The sequence below is a fragment of the Cydia splendana genome, chromosome 10 (genome assembly GCF_910591565.1).
Source record: "Cydia splendana chromosome 10, ilCydSple1.2, whole genome shotgun sequence".
NCBI classification, from domain to species: Eukaryota; Metazoa; Arthropoda; class Insecta; order Lepidoptera; family Tortricidae; genus Cydia; species Cydia splendana.
In genome coordinates this window covers 20,809,618-20,829,734 of record NC_085969.1, presented here as the reverse complement: position 1 = coordinate 20,829,734, position 20,117 = coordinate 20,809,618, and the positions used below count along the sequence as shown (strand labels likewise).

Sequence of the window (20,117 nt, the reverse complement as noted above, 5' to 3'; positions counted from 1 at the left end):
TTTTTACGATATTTTTCTCGAAAACTAAGCCACTTATCGGAAAACGGGCCAAAGTGGTCGATGCATCTCGATCTCTACATTACGAATATCACAAAAAGTCAATTTTGGCAAAATGTCGAAAAACTGCCTTTTAGCTTAGGAGGGCAGTATAGCTCACAGAGCCCCTGGTTATTGATGGAATGCTTTAGCTTGGGCGACGGTGTCGGGCAGGTCTCGCTGCAATGTTTCGGGTGTTGAGAGTGTTAGCAACGCGGCTATCAATGCTGAACCGCCGAAGAGGAGCGTCGGCAATGGATGCCACCAGTTACCCTGAAACGTTAAGTAATAAATTCAGTTAACAAAATAATATTACCCTGTAGAATTTAATTCTGCTGATTAAGGTATGACGTTAAAAAAAGTATTTTTGACAGTTGCATGGTAAGAGGAATCCAGGTTTTGAATCATCCATCATTTATTTTCTCCATTTGCCGCCACCTTTCCAACGTCAAAATGGCCCCGTGTCATATGTATCGCTTAACTTCAAAATCGGGTAAATCTATTCGACCCTCTCAGCAAATATCTACCCTATTACCTTTTCTTAATACCAAAATCGCATAATCTGACAGATGGATTTACCCGAGTTTGAAGTTAAGCGACTCATATGACACTTCCAACAGTTCCAACATGCACTGATGATCTAGTCAAATTGTGTTTATCCTTTGGAGAATACCTACCACCTATCTTTACCACTATTGAACGTCTTCCGGATGATGATTATAGATTACATTAAAAGATTAAAGAAAAAGTTGAAATACCATCACCTACTCACCAATAATGGGGTCAAAGCTAAGAGAGATTAGACAGAGCCAACTCTAGCCACCGTGGAACAGGCGCCCACTAAGCAGCCCCTCGCGCTGGTCAGCATCAGCTCGGATGTGTACACGTAGATGCCGTTGAAGCAGATATATATGCACATCTTATATATATATATATGGTTATATACTCACCAACAGTGGAGTCAAAGGTGCTAAGACAGAGCCAACTCTAGCCACCATGGAACAGGCGCCCACTAAGCAGCCCCTCGTGCTGGTCGGCACCAGCTCGGATGTGTACACGTAGATACCGTTGAAGCAGATAGATGTACATCTTATATATATGGTCATATACTCACCAACAGTGGAGTCAAGGGTGCTAAGACAGAGCCAACTCTAGCCACCATGGAACAGGCGCCCACTAAGCAGCCCCTCGCGCTGGTCGGTACCAGCTCGGATGTGTACACGTAGATACCGTTGAAGCAGATAGATATGCACATCTTGCCGAGCAGGAATATCACTATTAATTCGGTCTTGGCAGCTGAAACAGTATTTTAGAAATAGCAATATTTTTGGATTCTTAAGAATGGTATAACACTGAATATAGGTGGAATTTTGGTACAACAGCTTATTGGTCAATCTTGGCTGTGGAATTTGCGACCGGTACGAAAAAAGAACACTAATTGGAAAATGCCGCTGTTATTACATGACATACCTATTGTTGTGTGCGTGACCTCAACTCTGGTGCCGACACCTACAAGAACTTCTTTATTTACTCATTGCACTTTACCTTTTGGTACAAAAGCTTCAACAACGCACGCGATCCCACAAACCAGGAACCCTCCCAGCAAAGTGTACTTCCTCCCGATCTTGTTAAGCGAGAAGCAAGCGATGAACTCGCCAATCAGCGTCGAGATCGCGGATAGAGCGAAGTTCCCTATCTTGTTGCCAGGCAACGTTACGGAGTTGATCAGGAGGCCGTAGTAGACGAATGCTGCTGTGAACCACCACCATGAGCATACTACTAGCCTGAAAATAAAATTAGAAAATAATACCGTATTCTTAAAAATATATTATCCTCAGTTCTCTGAAGTTTTAAGCTGTTCAGGTCATTAATAACAGACGAATTGCCGTTAGACTGAATCTAGATCAGTTTGGCGCTTAAGAGCGCTCTTACAAGAAAAGTCGAAATAATGCAAAATTGATGATACTAGTCGACGAAATTCAGGACTTTGCGCTCATTATTAGAAACAATGAGTACTTGTTCCAGTAAAAGCGTCTTCTTATCTTTATAAATATCGTTGTAAATATTAGAAAAAGGACTTATTAAATTAGTAATGATTTTTTTTCTGATGGTCGTTTCCGAAAAACCCCGTGAAGCACTGAATGGCGAGCTCTTATTTGGAAATGTTGAGAATTTTACTCTGCTAAACCTGGCTATTTTGTGTTACTAATACCCTGTACTTTAGGCATATCAAACTATATTTTTCCTACATACCTTTGAGAAAGAGAAAATCAAAGTAAAACGAACTCGATTTTCTCTCCGAAACAAGTGTCAATTCCTACGAAAATCTACTTAATATCGAAGTAATTTTCATACTCAAGCAATCTGCAACGTTTGCTTATGCTGTTGGTATACATTAGTGTTTATGAAATTCTACTATAATTTTTTGGCAATTTTTTGAAAACTACTCTATATTACCGATGACGCGCGCTGCGCCAGCTCAGTGCCGCGGCAGAGCTTGTAGAGGCAGGACGTGTGTCGGTCGGCTCCGCACATTTTCAACGGCGACGACGAGGTTTTTTATCATTGTGTGCGGCGGGCGCCGTGTAAAACGCTATACTGTGTGCGTGTAAACCGCAACGAGAGACTTTGATCCTAGCACTGTTTTTATAGTATTATAATTTATAATGGTACAGTTTAATAAACTACCGGACAGGATTAAAAATATTTGAAAGGACCTGACATTCTATATGTATTTATTTGACTCAAGATAGTACTCAGGGTCTGATGATGGAGCCGGAAGGTGGTCACCGGTACCAATCAACCATGCAACTAAACCACTTCGTGTTTAGGCTCGTTTTATTCATCTCAACAAGATCTTTGACACAAGATAGTACTCAGGGTCTGATGATGGAGCCGGAAGGTGGTCACCGGTACCAATCAACCATGCAACTAAACCACTTCGTGTTTGGGCTCGTTTGATTCGGCTCAACAAGATCTTTGACTTAAGATAGTACTCAGGGTCTGATGATGGAGCCGGAAGGTGGTCACCAGTACCAATCAACAATGCAACTAAACCACTTCGTGTTTAGGCTCGTTTTATTCGTCTCAACAAGATCTTTGACTTAAGATAGTACTCAGGGTCTGATGATGGAGCCGGAAGGTGGTCACCGGTACCAATCAACCATGCAACTAAACCACTTCGTGTTTGGGCTCGTTTGATTCGTCTCAACAAGATCTTTGGCACAAGATAATACTTTGGGTCTGATGATGGAGCCGGAAGGTGGTCACCGGTACCAATCAACCATGCAACTAAACCACTTCGTGTTTAGGCTCGTTTGATTCGTCTCAACAAGATCTTTGACACAAGATAGTACTCAGGGTCTGATGATGGAGCCGGCAGGTGGTCACCGGTACCAATCAACCATGCCACTAAACCACTTCGTGTTTAGGCTCGTTTTATTCGTTTCTATAAGATCTTTGACACAAGATAGTACTCAGGGTCTGATGTTGGAGCCGGAAGGTGGTCACCGGTACCAATCAACCATGCAACTAAACCACTTCGTGTTTAGGCTCGTTTGATTCGTCTCAACAAGACCTTGGACACAAGATAGTACTCAGGATCTGATGATGGAGCTGGAAGGTGGCCACGGGTACCAGTCTACCATGTAACTGAACCACTTCGTGTTTGGGCTCGTTTGATTTGTCGCAACAAGATCTTTGACACAAGGTAGTACTGAGGGTCTGATGATGGATCTGGAAGGTGGTGACCGGTACCAATCAACCATGCAACTAAACCACTTCGTGTTTGGCTTCGTTCGATTCGTCGCAACAAGATCTTTGACACAAGTTAGTACTCAGGGTCTGATGATGGAGCTGGACTGTGGCCACGGGTACCAGTCTACCATGTAACTGAACCACTTCGTGTTTGGGCTCGTTTGATTTGTCGCAACAAGATCTTTGACACAAGGTAGTACTGAGGGTATGATGATGGATCCGGAAGGTGGTCACCGGTACCAATCAACCATGCAACTACACCACTTCGTGTTTGGCTTCGTTCGATTCGTCGCAACAAGATCTTTGACACAAGTTAGTACTCAGGGTCTGATGATGGAGCTGGACTGTGGCCACGGGTACCAGTCTACCATGTAACTGAACCACTTCGTGTTTGGGCTCGTTTGATTCGTCGCAATAAGATGTTTGACACAAGATACTACTCAGGGTCTGATGATGGAGCTGATGATGATAGACAGGTACCCGTCGCCACCTTCGCGCTCCATCATCAGACCCTGAGTACTACCTTGTGTCAAAGATCTTGTTGAGATGAATAAAACGTGCCTAAACACGAAGTGGTTTAGTTGCATGGTTGATTGGTACCGGTGACCACCTTCCGGCTCCAACATCAGACCCTGAGTACTATCTTGTGTCAAAGATCTTATAGAAACGAATAAAACGAGCCTATACACGAAGTGGTTTAGTGGCATGGTTGATTGGTACCGGTGACCACCTGCCGGCTCCATCATCAAACCCTGAGTACTATCTTGTGTCAAAGATCTTGTTGAGACGAATCAAACGAGCCTAAACACGAAGTGGTTTAGTTGCATGGTTGATTGGTACCGGTGACCACCTTCCGGCTCCATCATCAGACCCTGAGTATTATCTTGTGCCAAAGATCTTGTTGAGACGAATCAAACGAGCCCAAACACGAAGTTGTTTAGTTACATGATAGACTGGTACCCGAGGCCACCTTCCAGCTCCATCATCAGACCCTGTGTATCTTCAGTGTCAAATATCTTGTTGAGACGAATCAAACGAGCCTAATCATGTTACTACATGGTTGATTGGTATCCGTGACCACCTTAATCATCATCAGATCCTCAGTACCAGTTCGTTTTTAAACCCTCGTTGATACAAACTTTACAACCTATAGGTACCAAATGCAATGACGAAACATGTAAATAAGCGAGTAGGTACCTATAATTTCTTTCGAGTAATATACCTTCATAAGTACGAGTATGGGGCTATTCATAAATTACGTCGTTTCAAATGGGAGGAGTGGGGGGGGGGGGGGTCTGGACATCGGATGATGGTAACATGACGGAGGAAACAGATTCATCCGAAGCTTGATTTTTGGATGATTTGAGGGGTGGGGGGGGGTCAAAAATCGTCAAAAATAGATGACGTAATTTATGAACAGCCCCTATGTACATTTGCACTGCATTTAGTATTTTCGTACTTACCAAATAACAGTTTTAGAACTTTAAAAGTTAAGTACAGTTAGTGTTGTTATGGTTGATTTCAATATGCTTCGCGAAGGATCAAGAATGTTTAATCCATCATTGTAGTGCGAGTGTGGTAGAAGGGATCGGCATTCGGCATACTGAGCTCGCACGGCCTGCCGCAGCGCGTAAAATACCTAAACTCGCTCAACGCCGAAATGTAATAGCGCTCTTAAACAACTCTATAATACTCGTAAATTGTAACACTGTGTACTTCATTGGATTTAAATAAAATAATGCCATTATTAATTTATTATGTTATATGGTAAATTCAGCAGCATAAGTGGCAGTGGACGTGTCCAAAATGAGCTGCACTTGCTCTTATTCTCTTAACAGCAAAGTAGTGTTCGTATCCTTTTGAACAAATCACTCGCTAAGTTACTTCTGCTGATGACCAGTTTACCACCACCAAATCAAGCACATCAGGCTATTAACAATAGGTATATTAATGAAATAAACAGCACTAAATAATACCTTTTTTTCTTTTTTTTTTAGCCGTGGCAAAAATGCCGGGATAACGTGAGGAAGAAATAATACCTTTTAACCAACATTGCCGAAGAAAACAACAGCTTCGGATGGAACTTCTCCTTCTCCACTTCTTTATCCGCATCAAATCCCACTTTCGAATTCCGAATAGCATCTATCATCTTCCGTGACAACGCCACACCATTCCACTTTGAAATCTTCTGTACCAGCATGACAGCTTTATCGTTTTTCTCATTAACAATCAACCAGCGTAAGGATTCTTCTAGAAGGAAGATGTAAGCGAGAAAGATGAAGGCAGGACAGTAGAGGAAGAGCTGGAAGTGTCTCCAGTAGGGGACCAGCCAGACGATGAGGGTTAGCAGGAGTTCACCGGAGGAGATCATGATCCCAAGGACTAGGGCGCTGATTATGCGTTTGTTCTTGCCGACTAGCTCTAGCACTGAAATGTCAAATGTTACAATATGTAGGGTAAAAATACGTACCTATGTGATGCGAATGAATGATAGTTACGTAACAAGATGAAAAATGAATGAGTAAAATTGTCGGGCGGTAGTAGAACAGGTAGAACAAGGCAAAAGTGGAGGAGATTCTGAGAGATATAAATAGAAAGAAAGTAAGAGATGAGATGACGAGTGACAGAGAGCTAAGGAAGAGAATAATATGCTGCAACACCAAGTTAATTGGAAAAGTGAATGATGGAAGTGGGAATTACAAGGTATTAAAATACTTACTCAGCACAAAGCATGTGGTGTAAGTTCCAGTAACCAGCGCAGCCTCGAGAAGCTCCAGTAACAAGTAAAGGGGATATCCGGTCCAGCCCGGACCCGCGGTTAGGGTCTTGAAAGCCCCCACCACCAGACCCAACCCGCTGGCTATTATAGATTTTCTTCGGCCCCATCTGAAACACATCGTGCAGAGCTTTTTATTTTATGTAAAAATATGACTGATAAAGTATGGATCTACACAAATAAAAGTAGCTTCAATGTCGTACAAAGTATAAAATTAATATATTAACGCAGTATCCTAATAAAATACATTCCCGCAACTGTCCGCTTACTCTTTTTACTTCCTGAATGCTCTTATAGTTTGGTTGTACTTGTCAGTCAGTTGTCTAAAGCTATTCTTTTATTAAAATTTATGTAAAAACCTCTGACCTGTCTGAAACGAAGCCCATTAGAGGCATGGATATCATCACACCCACGTTGTGGACGGTGCCCACCAGCGTCCGCTTCCACTCTTGGCAGGCCAGGTCAAACTGCAGAAAATATTAAACCTTCAAACAATCGTTAATTTTGTACCGATTTTCAATGAAGAGTTTTACAACGAAAAACATCCATATTTTTGTTATATTTTAGATTCATAGTTTTTCGAACGTTTTTAATACTTAGTTACTTGAACAATTATGTGTAACTACTAACTAATAGATATAAGATCTCAATGTCTCACCAGGCTGGCAGGGCTGATGTGGAGTTTGTAGTATCGTGGTAGTATCTCAGTAGGAATTGTGCTTACCTCAGAAACTATGGAGTTATTGGAACCGTACACCCACTTGTCACAACGCACAGACTGGTTGATGAAACTGTGCACGCTACAGTTGCCTACAACGCCGCTGGCGAGCACCGGACGGGAGCAGCGATGTTCGCCGGCAGGCCACCAGGGTGGCAGGGCTGGTGTGGAGTTTGCTGTTTCGCAGGCTGGCACGGCACATCTGTAGGCAATAAATTAAAGGGAAAAATTTTAGTCAATTTTAGTCAATTTCTAAGTCCATTCAAAGTTTTCATAGCCCATTTCTAATTAGTAAATTAGATATTTGTAATTTCTGTTCCATATATCTTTATTCTATACTATAGTGGATTTAAAATTGTTAATTTCCATAACAACGCAGTCGTTCTTATTGTCCGTTGCTCCAAACGGTCTCTCGACGTTATATTATAGTAGTTCGTTAAAGTTTGCTTGTAGAGTCTGTGCGGAAAGAGAAGAGTAGTGGAATGTATGGGGCCCAATACATTCCACGGCTCTTCTCTTTCCGCACAGACTTTATGAAAGTTTGACATTACATCTGCAAATTTATTGTCTTTAAAAATGTGTTAAAAATAGTCAGTAAATGATAACTTAATAATCTATGCTATTCTCGTCTAAATCTATTCTAATTTTCCCTTGGCATTAGAGCGCTCTTCGTTTGACATTTTGCCTCCATTTTGCCGTAATACTTCCAACAGGCTCATCATGATGATTGCCCTGATTGCTATGATTGCTGCTAACAACTGCATATAACAATCGGTTCAACTGAAAGCAGAATAAACAACGACATGAATCAATTTCAGAGTTCATGTTATATTTATAGAAATATAACTTTAAGTAGGTACCTCGTACCTAATAAAAAAAATTGGTTGTTTTTTTTTCACATAATTGTTTTTTAACTTTTAAGTGATTTCCGCTCGCTTGGGTTAATTATGAGTCCTAATAACAAATTTCTAGAAGTTTGAAACTATATGTACAGTCAACTGTAAAAATATGGGTGCACAAATCATCTCAAAAATATGTCCCATAGCTCTTATGTCAGCGAATTAAGAACTATGGGACATATTTTTGTATAAGTTGGCTACACCCATATTTTTACAGCTGACTGTACATATAAATAGTTTCAAACTTCTAGAAATTTGTTATTAGGACTCATAAATATTTAACCATTATAATTATAACTATAACTTCTCACCGGCCGTCAAGCCTAATGTTCTTATAATATGTGATGTCTTTTGTTTGTCACATTGCTATAATAATTATCTTGATTGTTACCAGTTAATTATTTGATGTTCCTCAGTAGGACACGGTCTGAGAATGCGAATAAATTAATGCCTTAGTGCTGTAAAAAACCGGCCAAGTGTGAGTGGGACTCGCGCACGAAGGGTCCCTTACCATATATACGCAAACAACGGCAAAAAAATCACGTTAGTTGTACGGGAGCCCCACTTAAATAATTATTATATTCTGTTTTTAGTATTTGTTGTTATAGCGGCAACAGAAAGTGTATTCGGGTAATTCCGAATGTCGAAAACTGTCGGATAATTCCGAATAGAGACTTTTATTATGATGGAATTTTGGGTGATTTTCATCTGAATTTCGGAATTATCCGAATTTCGGAATTACCCGAGTAAACCTTACATCATTTGTGAAAATTTCAACTGCCTACCTATCACGGTTCATGAGATACAGCCTGGTGACAGACAGACGGACAGACGGACAGCGGAGTCTTGGTACTTAATAGGGTACCGTTTTTACCCTTTGGTACGGAACCCTAAAAAGACAACCTAGTGACCAAGATGTTAATTTACAAATATTTAACACAATTAATAATCATTAGCTCAATGATTATTCATTGTGTAAAATATACTTAGGGATGGAGAACTTCGGTTGCTACTAGATGACCCCTGTCTCGAAACAAGCACACAATGACATGATTCTTTGAGCGACATTAAGTACACCCACCAATAAAGCGTGTCGTAAAAAGATTTTTTGACAAACCTGGCATCCTCGGCAGCCGCAGAAAACACATAGTTGATGTTGCTCATCGCAGTAAACAGTATAGGTATAGTTGCCAGCAAGTACTGCCACCGCTGGAACCTTCCGAAGGTCGCCATGGAACCTATTGACGTCACAGGCTCAACTGGCTTGACGGTCACGGACATTGGGATATTTGGGATTTGAGAAGACATGGCGCAGTTTTTAAGTTTTTACCACCGTATTCATAAAACTCAACTTGATAGAATGTTAATTTAGTTTTTGCTTCGTTAAGCATGTGTTGAATAAAATCACTATTTACTACAAGTAGTCCATATTTACAAAAAAGCTTATAAATGTTGTGGATATTGAAACTGATGAGTTGTAGAAATTCACTGTTCTGGCTGACAAACTAAGTAGCCCTTCAGTCTGCAGTGTAATGTTGACTGAAGCCTGCTGTGGTATAATCTTGTGGTACATCGTTAATGTCAACCAATTTCATATAAGTGGCTTGTTTGATGACGTGACGTCTGAATCAAAGAATGGACGTATTGTCACAGCTGAGATAATATTAATGTATATTATGATAATGTTGTGCAAAGTAACAGTAGACTGTTTAATTTTGCAGGGAATTATTTAATTATGATAGATTATGCTTGCGTATATTTCATTTGAAAAGCTATAAAAAGAAAAACCATAAAATAAAATAAAATTACAACTTTAATTTCATGCAAACAATCATCTACGTTCCCTTCCCAATGCAAAGGTGCCTGTGACGCTTACGGTATTTCCACGCTGGGTTACAATGGAAAGCTACAAAATTTGTTGTAACTTATCGTGATATACGTGATATTTTGTTTTCTTTTTTGGTTAAGTTGTAAATAACCTCAAAGACGGCAACAACAGCTGCGAAAGTTGCGACGGAAGATTTGGCGATTAACGTTCGTCTGGGGTTAACGTTTTGTCTCAAATGACTGAAAAACAAGAGTTGGAAGCAACGAAAGAGCTTTGTAGACGGCACGTAGACGGTCTTACCTGATAGACGGTCTTATCCACATTGACCTTACCTAAGCAAAATCTTCCTATTGAAGGATAAATCATGTATCATGTTCTCCCATTTCCATTATAGTAACAATGGATGGCAGTTACTGTATAATACTTGTTTGCATAGGCTACCAACTTATTTACGGGACTAATATTAAGTTCATTTGTATGGCTATACAAATTCTATACAAACATGTTATCAACAGTGGTTAGGTTAGCATATAGCATAGAAAACATATATTATCAGTAGCGCTTTCTAGCGGAATTTGTTTATAACAACTCAAAGCTAGTTGCACAATTTAGTCGCTGGTTCAATCGATGTACTGTCAAGCTGGATGCTGCTGGCTGCTGGATGACACTGTCAAGCAAATTCAAAGCCTGCAACAGCTAAATGTCATTTAAAACGTGTGGGGCCTAATAGAGTCTGTTCGGAAAGAGAAGAGTCGTGGAATATATTGGGCCCCATCCCCATACATTCCACAACTCTCTTTACGCACAGACTCTACAAGTTCGAAATACTTGGATAACAGAAGAGGTTGTCATGGCTCAGTGCCTTCCATATAACAAAGGCCTTTGTTATAAGGCATGTAGATAAATCTAAAATCTTTGACTTTAACATATCTACTTATACAAAACGCACGAACTAGTTAACTAAATAAGTAAGTGCGGCGCGTTCATAAAAGCCGGTTCCCACCGGCTTGCCTGATGTTTTAGGACGTTTGAGCAGAGTTGTAAAGGAAATATGTAAGCCAAATTAGCCCCGGGTTGCCTATGGATATGTTTGACGCGCCGGCACTAGGTACCTATGGTAAGAAATGACTTGAAAAATGGGGCATTATCTATGAAAAGGGACGTTATTGTCGATGGCGCTTACGTCGCACAGCGTCGCGCGGCATTGTATTTTTATCGGAGCATCGTTAATAATGGCGTAAGCGCCATCGACAATAAGGTCCCTTTTCATAGAAAACGTCACAAATGTTTTGTTTAGAAACACAATAAATTGGTTACAAAATTTGAAGCTTGAGTCTTAGTTAAACTGCAAACCATTTCATTTATTTTAACATGTCAGTTGCAAACAAGCATACATCCCGCCTGATATTACCGTGGTGGTAAGCGGTTATCGTAGACTATGGACTACGGACGCTTGCAACTCCATGGTGGCAAAATATATGTAGTTCATATTCGGCTTATCAAAACTGACGATAAAAATGTAATATATCCAATTGATATAAGTTTATCTAATTCAAGTAAGTCTTTAACCAATGTGTGTTACCAGTGATGGCTTACGGCTCCGAAACGTGGTCTTTCACTATCGGCCTCATCTTAAAACTCAAAGTCGCTCAACGAGCTATGGAGAGGGCTATGCTCGGAGTTTCTCTACGTGATCGAATCAGAAATGAGGAGATTCGTACACGAACTAAAGTCACCGACATAGCCCACCGGATTAGCAAGCTGAAGTGGCAATGGGCAGGCCACATTGCACGCAGAGAAGATGGCCGATGGGGTCGAAAAGTGCTCGAGTGGAGACCACGGACTAGCAAGCGCAGCGTAGGACGTCCACTCACAAGATGGACAGACGACCTTGTTAAGGTCGCTGGAAGATGCTGGATGCGGATCGCTTCCAACCGGTACGTATGGAGGTCCAAGGGGGAGGCCTATGTTCAGCAGTGGACGTCTTATGGCTGAGATGATGATGATGATGATGATGATGATATATACCTACATAGTATGATAGGTACCCTAAGATTCGTTATTGAATATTTAATGATAAATAATAGTATTTTATCAGTCCAATGTAACCCAAAATTAAGATCGGGCAAAAAATTCTTATCAAAAGTTTATCAGTAAAATGTCAAGTGCAGAGTAAATCTCTTTACAGTGTTAGTAATGCATGTTACGTAGAGATAGATCCTCGCATAATACTTTTATATCTAAGTACAATTAGTTCTGCGTTAATTTTCTACGTCTATACTAGTAAAACTAACAAAATTATAGAATATTTTTAAGGAAGTGCACTTTAAAACTAGTGATGTAATAAACAAATACCGTAAAATGGGGTGAGTAGGGATTGCGAGGAGAGTCGGGTTATGAATGGGGAGAGAAGGGATGACAGGGGGGTGAGATGGTTTTTAAAGGGCTGCTGCTACCTAAATAATGTATTCATATTATAAATGGAGCTATAATAAAAAAATCGATTCAACAACGTTTCAAAATCACCTTTTGTATGAAATCCCATCTCACCCCAACTACGAGGGACTACGGGGTGAGGAGGGATTTTATGTTTATCGTTAAAGTTATGAAATGGAACTACCTAAAATCATAAAAAACTAAAATAAAAACGGCTGGAACATTTATTAATAAAATTAAGTTTGCATAAAATGTAAAAATAAAATGTTATCAAGGTTTGAATGTCAGTTTTGTCCCTACTCACCCCATTTTACCGCTAGTGTAAATTTCATTCGATAGCGTGACGTTCGCGTTTGCGTTTTGTCTATTTTGTATGGGATTGTGAACAGCGCGCCAAGCGGGACGTTTTGGAAACTCAAAATCCCATACAAAATTGCAAACGCGCACGTTGTATGAGGGGTATGTACAGGGTACAGATTGCCATCAGCGGGCCAACTAGTGAAACGGATGAAACAAAAGAAGATCAAGATGTTGTATCTAAAAAAGCGAAAGAAGAAGCCAAAGTGAATTTGGACAAGATAATAAAGGAGGAGATAGGAGAGTTTGGACGGTACCAGAAAATGGCTTTGGGGCTGTGTTTGATAGTGGCGCTGTTTAGTGGTTACAGTGGAAATGAGTATGTGTTCACTGCTGCAAGGATTTCGACGAGGTGATGTTGTTTTACAAGGTTTTTATTTAGTTTAATCTGTCCCGTTGTCTGTCTATCTGTCTGTAATCAAATCTTCTAAGTTAAATTTGACCCATTTCCCGGTTTCCGAATCCAATGCAATGTCTGTCTGTCCGTCTGTAATGAAATCTTCTAAGTTAAATTCGACCCACTTCTCGGTTTCCGATGAACCTGAAAATTTTCATACATAAGTCGGGTGACAATGCAATATAAAGGTACCATGAAGCTGATCGGGTGATCTTATTGTGTTTGGGGTTGTTAGAATTGTCTCGATGAGTACCTATTAGTTGCATGTGGAAAGAAAAGTACAGTCAGTTATGCTTGTACCAAAAATGTTTTTTCTTACCATAACATGTTTTCCCGTACGTGGTACAGTCAGCATCGAAGTAACGGGTTAAAAATCTTGCATTATTTAACTATTTGAAGAATAATTCCAGAAAGGTAGGTCCTTTTGAAGCGTTGTTTCATCCGCTACGATTGGTACTGCCTGAACAATCGGGTTATACGGATATTGTTGTATGCTTACCTCGTTCTCGTCTTTCCTGTAGTCATCGCAAAGTTAAGATAATCAAAAGCTATTTTATATTACGCATGTGGGATGCATATTTTCATTACTTACAAACACTTCACTTACATTTTAAAACATTTTATTACAGTTATTCATTAATCTAGATTTAAGATAAGAAGTCAAGGACGTAGAGAAATTATGTGTGAGAAGATCAGAGTCTTAAATATTTAGGCATTTTAAAGGCACTTGATAACCTAGATAAATATCATAACCACATTTATGCTAAGTAACTACATTAGGTTTATTCTTAGAATGAATAAAGCAAACACACGGATGTGTTAAAAAACTCAAAACTATATTTATGTCACGAAATAAACATATTAAACAATGGTCCTGCCTGTGGTGTTTCCAGACCGATACGACCTTCAAAACTTCAAGGAAAGATCCCATCTTAAATACCAGCAACGCTACAAACCATCTGATGTCGCGGGTTGTCCATGGCCGACGGTAATAATTTACCATCAGGCGGTTCATCTGTTCGTGTGCCTCTTCATCAATCTAGCCTTCAGTCGCCCACTGCTGAGCAGGCCTGGGCTAGTCTCATCCAAAAGTGCCCCGCGATTTCCCGAATGTCATCCACCCAACGAGCCAACGGACGTCAGGCGCTTCTTTCATCTGAAAGCGGCCACCAATCCGTCAACATTTTAGTCCACCTACCATCACTCACTCACACTGCCTTAGTGCCTCTTATATTATAAAAAAATGATTTTTCAGATGCCTGATTCCCGAATGCGAGAGCGAGACCGGAGACTTTTCACCGTCCTGGCTGTCTCTAGCCATTCCCAGTGCCGGTGGTGCCTTCGACAACTGTAGAAGATTCAACTCTTCAGGAGTTAGTTGCTCGGCAGACAATTTCGACCGAGATGACGTCGTGCGGTGCGAGGAGTATGTTTATGAGAATACTGACACTGTTGTCTATGAGGTATGTTTTGTATTGAATAGTTCGACAGCAAAGTTCTTTAGCAGGATGACAGCTTTGAGACTTCCTTGTCCTAGACCCTCTTTTAGCACGCTCACAATTGCCACCTGACAGTCACTTTTCAGAGGGGCAAAATGCAAACGATTTTCAAAAATTAATGGAAACTAGATTATATTGGCAAAGGCAGATTCCAACCAAAACCTTACTAGGTTAAAGTTGGCGCGATGAAAAAAATCACAAGACATGTCTAAATTTTGTTTATTTTTAATTGTACCTATATCGTTAATCTGCATACAGCGACATCGTAATTTTAGTATGTAATAGCTGCGGACGTGAAAAACAATATTTTTTAAAAAAGTTCATTCAAAAGTTCAGGGCGAGTCATTTCCCAAAATTAAACTCTCTTTGTTTATTGTTAACATTTTCAACAATCTTTAAACTTTCCGCAAGTGCATATTCGTACCTAAAACTGGTCCGGTTGATACCTCATGTCCCAAACTCCCAAACGTGTCAAAACGTATAATGCGAAATCTGGACTTTTATTTTACAGTTCAACCTGGCATGCCAAGAATGGCGTCGCTCGCTCATCGGCTCAGCCAGCACGTTTGGCAAGATGCTGGCCCTGCCATTGACTGGCATCATCGCCGACAGATATGGCCGACGCACAGCCCTCGCCCTGAATGCCTTCAACTGTGCCTGGATTGGCACAGCGAGGTCTTTCACGCAGTCCTATGGCAGTTTCATAGCCCTGGAGTATTTGGAAGCCGCTTTTGGGGCTGCGGCTTTTTCTTGCGGTTATACTATTGGTGAGTTGGGAAACAAATTATTTATACGGTGTCTGTGGTAAAACATTGCGGTTTACATCCCTAGGGGTTTTTATTCTAGGTGCCAATCCCTTTTTTCTCTGAGCCAAATACAGTGATGGGGGCGTTTCGGCAAAATTCCAATAGAAAAATGAAAATGTATCGATATGTATGAATAGTATTAGTATGAAGCTAAAGTCACACGTCAGTTTCACGCGATCTTTTCCATACATTATTTATTTGGTGTTTTCTAGAAATGATTGTTAATTGGCTAGACTTCCTTCTGAAAAAAATGAATATGTAGAGCATTAAAAGAAAATAAAATGGCACATACATTATCGAAAGAAATAAATACCTACATGTACTTTAATAATCTTCATGGTAAAAAATGACAGTTAGCAACAGTGGACGAGATGCAATTACTGATAAGATCGACACTGACATTGAATGATCTATATCGTTTCTTTTTTTTATAGCACTCAACACCCACTCGTTCCGGCTAAAACTGACTCCAACGACCGTGAGAATTCCACTGTCCTTGAGAGCATCATGACTCATAAAGTTTAATTGTAACACCATTCATCAAAATTTGATTATGATCGACTAAAGATTTTATCTCGCTTGTCAACAGTGATGGAATTCATGGGGCCGAAGTACAGAGTTGCTGCCGGCGCGACGATGTCTACTTTCTACGCTACAGGACTCATTATGCAAGCCCTTATGGCTTGGGCCGTTCCTTACTGGAGACACTTGACTTTAGCCTTATTTATACCGCAGCTGGTCACTGTTATTTATTTCTGGATCATGCCAGAATCAGTCCGATGGTATCTGAGCCAAGGCCGTTATAAAGAAGCCGAATCACAGTTAAAGAAAGCAGCTAAAATGAACGGTAAATTGCTATCAGAAGCATCGCTAGCTAAACTAAGAAAGAGCTCAGAAGAAGAGAGAAAGATTAAGGAATTGAAGAAGGAACAGAAAATTAAGGATCCTTGGCTAGTGACGCTTGTATTCCAACATAAGCCGATACTGTTGCGTTGTATTATAACACCAGTTTGGTGGATCACGACCACTCTGGTATACTACGGGTTGTCAATGAATGCTGTCACCATGTCAGGGAATAAATACATAAATTATATAGCGGTAGGGGCAGTGGAAATACCAGGGTATTGGACAGCCGTGCTTCTTTTTGATAGGATCGGCAGGAAGCCGTTGCTCTGCTGCGCTTTCTGGATGTGTGCAGTCTGTCAAATTGGATTTATCTTTATGACAAAAGGTAGATATTTAAATATATGTACTTACTTGCAAAAAATTGTGTGAATTCATTTTTTTTTATTTTAAAGGAATCTAGTAAATAATTTTCTGCTACGCAAACAAAATTCAATAAATATGTTTTCCTGTGTCACAAGTGTCATAACCCTCGTGGCAATCATTACAAACTACTCATACCTGGCTTCCGTTTACAGTCTGCTAAAGTCCTCGGCCAAACTCAATCTATTTCAATATTATGGTTCAAAGGTTATATATTTTTTTTCTGTCTATAAACGAATGTTACCCTTTCTTGCTTTAGGCTGTATTTTACACTTAGGCTGAGACGAGCGGAGATGAAAGGAATCAATCAATTGCAATCAAGCGGAGTGGAGAAGAGTTGTGGATTAAAACATCTCTGCTCGTCACCGCCTCATTGGAAAGGAGGAAAATTACTTTATGTTTATATCTCATTACCACTTTTTCTCTCATACAGATTACTATGAACTCTCCTTGGCTGTGTACCTAGTGGGCAAGTACAGCATCTCAATCGTCGTAACCTGCGTGTACGTCTACACGAACGAGTTGTTCCCTACGCAGTATCGAGGCAGTCTGTTCTCCTTCGCTTCCATGATCGGCAGGATTGGCGCTATATCAGCACCCCTCACTCCTGCTTTGGTGACTATGATTTAGATTAAGATTTAGATTTACTCGAACGAGCTGCTCCCTACGCAGTATCGAAGCTGTTCTCCTTCGCTTCCATGATCGGCAGGATTGGCGCCATATCAACACCACTCATGCCTGCTTTAGTGAGTATAAGTTTAGACTTAGAGGGCCTAGCCTAGGCCCCCGGCAATCGAAGACTACCCAATCTACTGTGGTGTGTACATACATGAGGGTATCCATAAATGGGAATGATGCCAAGAGTTTCTCAACAATGTCATATTTTGAATGACAACTACTACGCTAACGTAGGTACACTATAATCGCCATCAAATATATCGATCGGAGCGGCCAAGGTATTCAAAAATACAGGAACAAAGCCTTTATTATCAAGACGTTAAAATGAATTCAGTTATTTTTGGTATTTGACCCACATGTAGGTTGCTGTTTAGTCTCCGTTTCATACTGCATGCTTGCGGAATGCAAGTGTAAGCTTGTAATGACCTACATTGACAATGATAATCTCATTCCACAGGGCACAATGGTGTGGAAACACCTACCATTCGTGTTGTTCGGGAGTTTCGCAACCCTATCAGGCTTGCTGGTGCTGCTGGCTCCAGAGACCAAAGGAACCACGCTACCGGACACAATGCAGCAGGCTGCGGACCTTGGCAGGTCGAAGAAACCTTCCAAGAGCTAATATGAATGTAGGGATGAAAACCTTATTTATCTTATAATATCTAAACATGTAAATTTTCATATTTATAAATTTTATAATATTATTATTTGGTCTAGGAATAAATGATCCAGCCTAGGGCCACCCAAAATCTCACGTACCTAGTCCTTTCTTTAAACTCTGTCGTTACTCAAAACTCCAAGGCTAATAGGGCCGCGGTTTCTACCGCAAACGCCGCAGCATATCAGAATATGATAATTGTAGGTATTGTAGGTATGTTTCAGAGATGCATCAGAATGATGTCAGCCGCTTTATACTATCCTAAATATGCCGAATGTAATCCAATGCATTGTCTTATCAATAGTTTATCAGTTATATGTCAAGTACATTTGATCTCTTGTAATGGTTAGTGACGGATCGTAAATAGTAGCAAAATATCGTGCAACTTATAAATATTTGTATTTATTTTAAAGCAAAGTTATCTGGTTATCCAAAGCAAAGTCTCTAAATCTTTAGATACAATTTATGAATCATATGTATTTTCTACTATAGGTAGCTTTAAAAAAAACGAAAAAGGAACCTTTTTGTCCTTACTTAAATCGGGACATATACTAACGTATCACCAAAAACTTTAAAGAAAATTTCACCTCACAAGAATCAAAAACCAGTCCTAACTTTAAAAAGAAGACGCCAGACAAGCAGGACGGTATTAAAGCAGAAGGAATGGAGAAAGAAAAAGAAAGAGTGCATTTAGACACGATACGAATAGAGGAGATAGGGGAGTTTGGGAGTTTCCAGAAGAGGACGTTAGGGTTGGCTTTGTTAGTGGCTCTACTTGGCGGGTATAGTGGGAACGAGTATGTGTTTACTGCTAGTAGAATAACCACCAGGTGAATGTTGGCTGACTTTTTCACTTCCAAGCAACCTTTTGCACCGAATTTTCGAACGACAGAAGTGTAAGTCTGAATGCATATTTTTATATAAATTTTACGTGGCCTTTTGTCACTTGCAAAATTATTATTGTCGACGGAAACTTTTCGGAAAGCAAAATATTTGACGGAGCCCCAAATAAAAAAAAATCGTTTGACAAATTAACGTGGACTAGAAATATAGGAGAGCTTGTTTTTAATTTGTTTCCGCTTTTTCTCGCTTAGATGGACTCTAGCCGTATTTTACCAATTTCAAAATTAAAGTAAGGAAGCTAGCAAACCTAGAATCTAGGTAAAATTATTAATAATTTTAGGATTATATGTATGTCGGAGCGTGACTCCAGAAGGACGGTATTGCAGCGTTACAGTTCATAGTTTTAGACGCCTGTATACAATCGGTTAGCAATGTTTGGCTGCGTATTACTGAAGTTGTAACGAAATTCATAACGTAGAGAGTAACGCCGTCTATTGCCGGGGCCGGGCCGGAGCTTCCGGCTCTTCGTTTTCTATGGAAAGCACCACTGTTGCGATAATTATGGCGATTTTTAAATGGCTTCTTTTAATATTACGTACTGTATTTTCACTGTGAAAAGCGTGCTTATAGTTTTACGATGACGTGTCTACAGCAGATAAATGCAGTTTTGATAGATGCACCTTCACATTTTCAAACCCTCGAATTTGTCTCTACAGGGGAGCTCTATATAGCATTTAAATATAGGCATCTTCTTCGTGGTCGTGACCTAATTTCTGAGGGATGTCCTATGGGTTATACTTCCTACCACTGCTCTCCTCTCGATCTTCGGCCATCTGCATCGTAAATAAAGGTATAATAATTATTATTTTCTTCCAGGCTGCAATGGTATGGGAGCATCTCCCATTCGTCCTGTTTGGGACCCTCGCAGCAATATCAGGGTTGTTGGTGCTACTGGCCCCAGAGACTAAAGGCATCACGCTACCTGACACTATGGAGGAGGCCGCCGAGCTGGGCTCCAAACGTCCTGCCCGAAAAAACTAAAGTCGAAGCTAGCGTTAACCTGCTTTCCTGGTGCTATATAGAAATGAACCAATAATAGAGTTAGACCAAGAAAAGTCTGCAGCGATTTAGATAGGCTATCAAATTCGCTGCAGATTTTTCTTG

At 40.3% G+C, this 20,117-nt stretch overlaps 2 protein-coding genes and 1 long non-coding RNA gene across 3 annotated transcripts in view; 2 read left to right on the top strand and 1 right to left on the bottom strand.

The window, feature by feature from the left end:
- LOC134794469 (uncharacterized) overlaps positions 1 to 20,117 on the top strand; it is a 585,842-nt gene that overhangs the window by 159,532 nt on the left and 406,193 nt on the right. The gene's annotated exons all lie outside the window — the stretch shown is intronic.
- Positions 153 to 9,724, bottom strand: LOC134794637 (organic cation transporter protein-like). Its single transcript, XM_063766440.1, has 8 exons — positions 9,303 to 9,724; positions 7,293 to 7,488; positions 6,935 to 7,035; positions 6,512 to 6,678; positions 5,832 to 6,219; positions 1,582 to 1,820; positions 1,151 to 1,332; positions 153 to 309 (listed from the first exon to the last, which is right to left on the bottom strand). Exons 1-8 carry the CDS (start codon positions 9,491 to 9,493, stop codon positions 169 to 171), a joined length of 1,605 nt encoding a protein of 534 aa, XP_063622510.1. The 5' UTR covers positions 9,494 to 9,724; the 3' UTR covers positions 153 to 168.
- Positions 15,953 to 19,994, top strand: LOC134794529 (organic cation transporter-like protein). The gene is made up of 5 exons (XM_063766341.1): positions 15,953 to 16,739; positions 17,208 to 17,389; positions 17,910 to 18,045; positions 18,688 to 18,794; positions 19,830 to 19,994. Exons 1-5 carry the CDS (start codon positions 16,100 to 16,102, stop codon positions 19,992 to 19,994), a joined length of 1,230 nt encoding a protein of 409 aa, XP_063622411.1. The 5' UTR covers positions 15,953 to 16,099.

Coding starts and splice junctions, on each gene's coding strand:
- LOC134794637 (XM_063766440.1), bottom strand. CDS start 9,493: ATGTCTTCTCAAATCCCAAATATCCCAATGTCCGTGACCGTCAAGCCA. Junction 6,679..6,934: donor ATGGGCTTCGTTTCAGACAG/GTCAGAGGTTTT, acceptor GATGTGTTTCAG/ATGGGGCCGAAGAAAATCTA. Junction 1,821..5,831: donor TCGGCAATGTTGGTTAAAAG/GTATTATTTCTT, acceptor TTTTATTTTCAG/GCTAGTAGTATGCTCATGGT.
- LOC134794529 (XM_063766341.1), top strand. CDS start 16,100: ATGGAATTCATGGGGCCGAAGTACAGAGTTGCTGCCGGCGCGACGATG. Junction 18,046..18,687: donor GCAGCAGGCTGCGGACCTTG/GCAGGTCGAAGA, acceptor AAAACTTTAAAG/AAAATTTCACCTCACAAGAA. Junction 18,795..19,829: donor TGGAGAAAGAAAAAGAAAGA/GTGCATTTAGAC, acceptor ATTTTCTTCCAG/GCTGCAATGGTATGGGAGCA.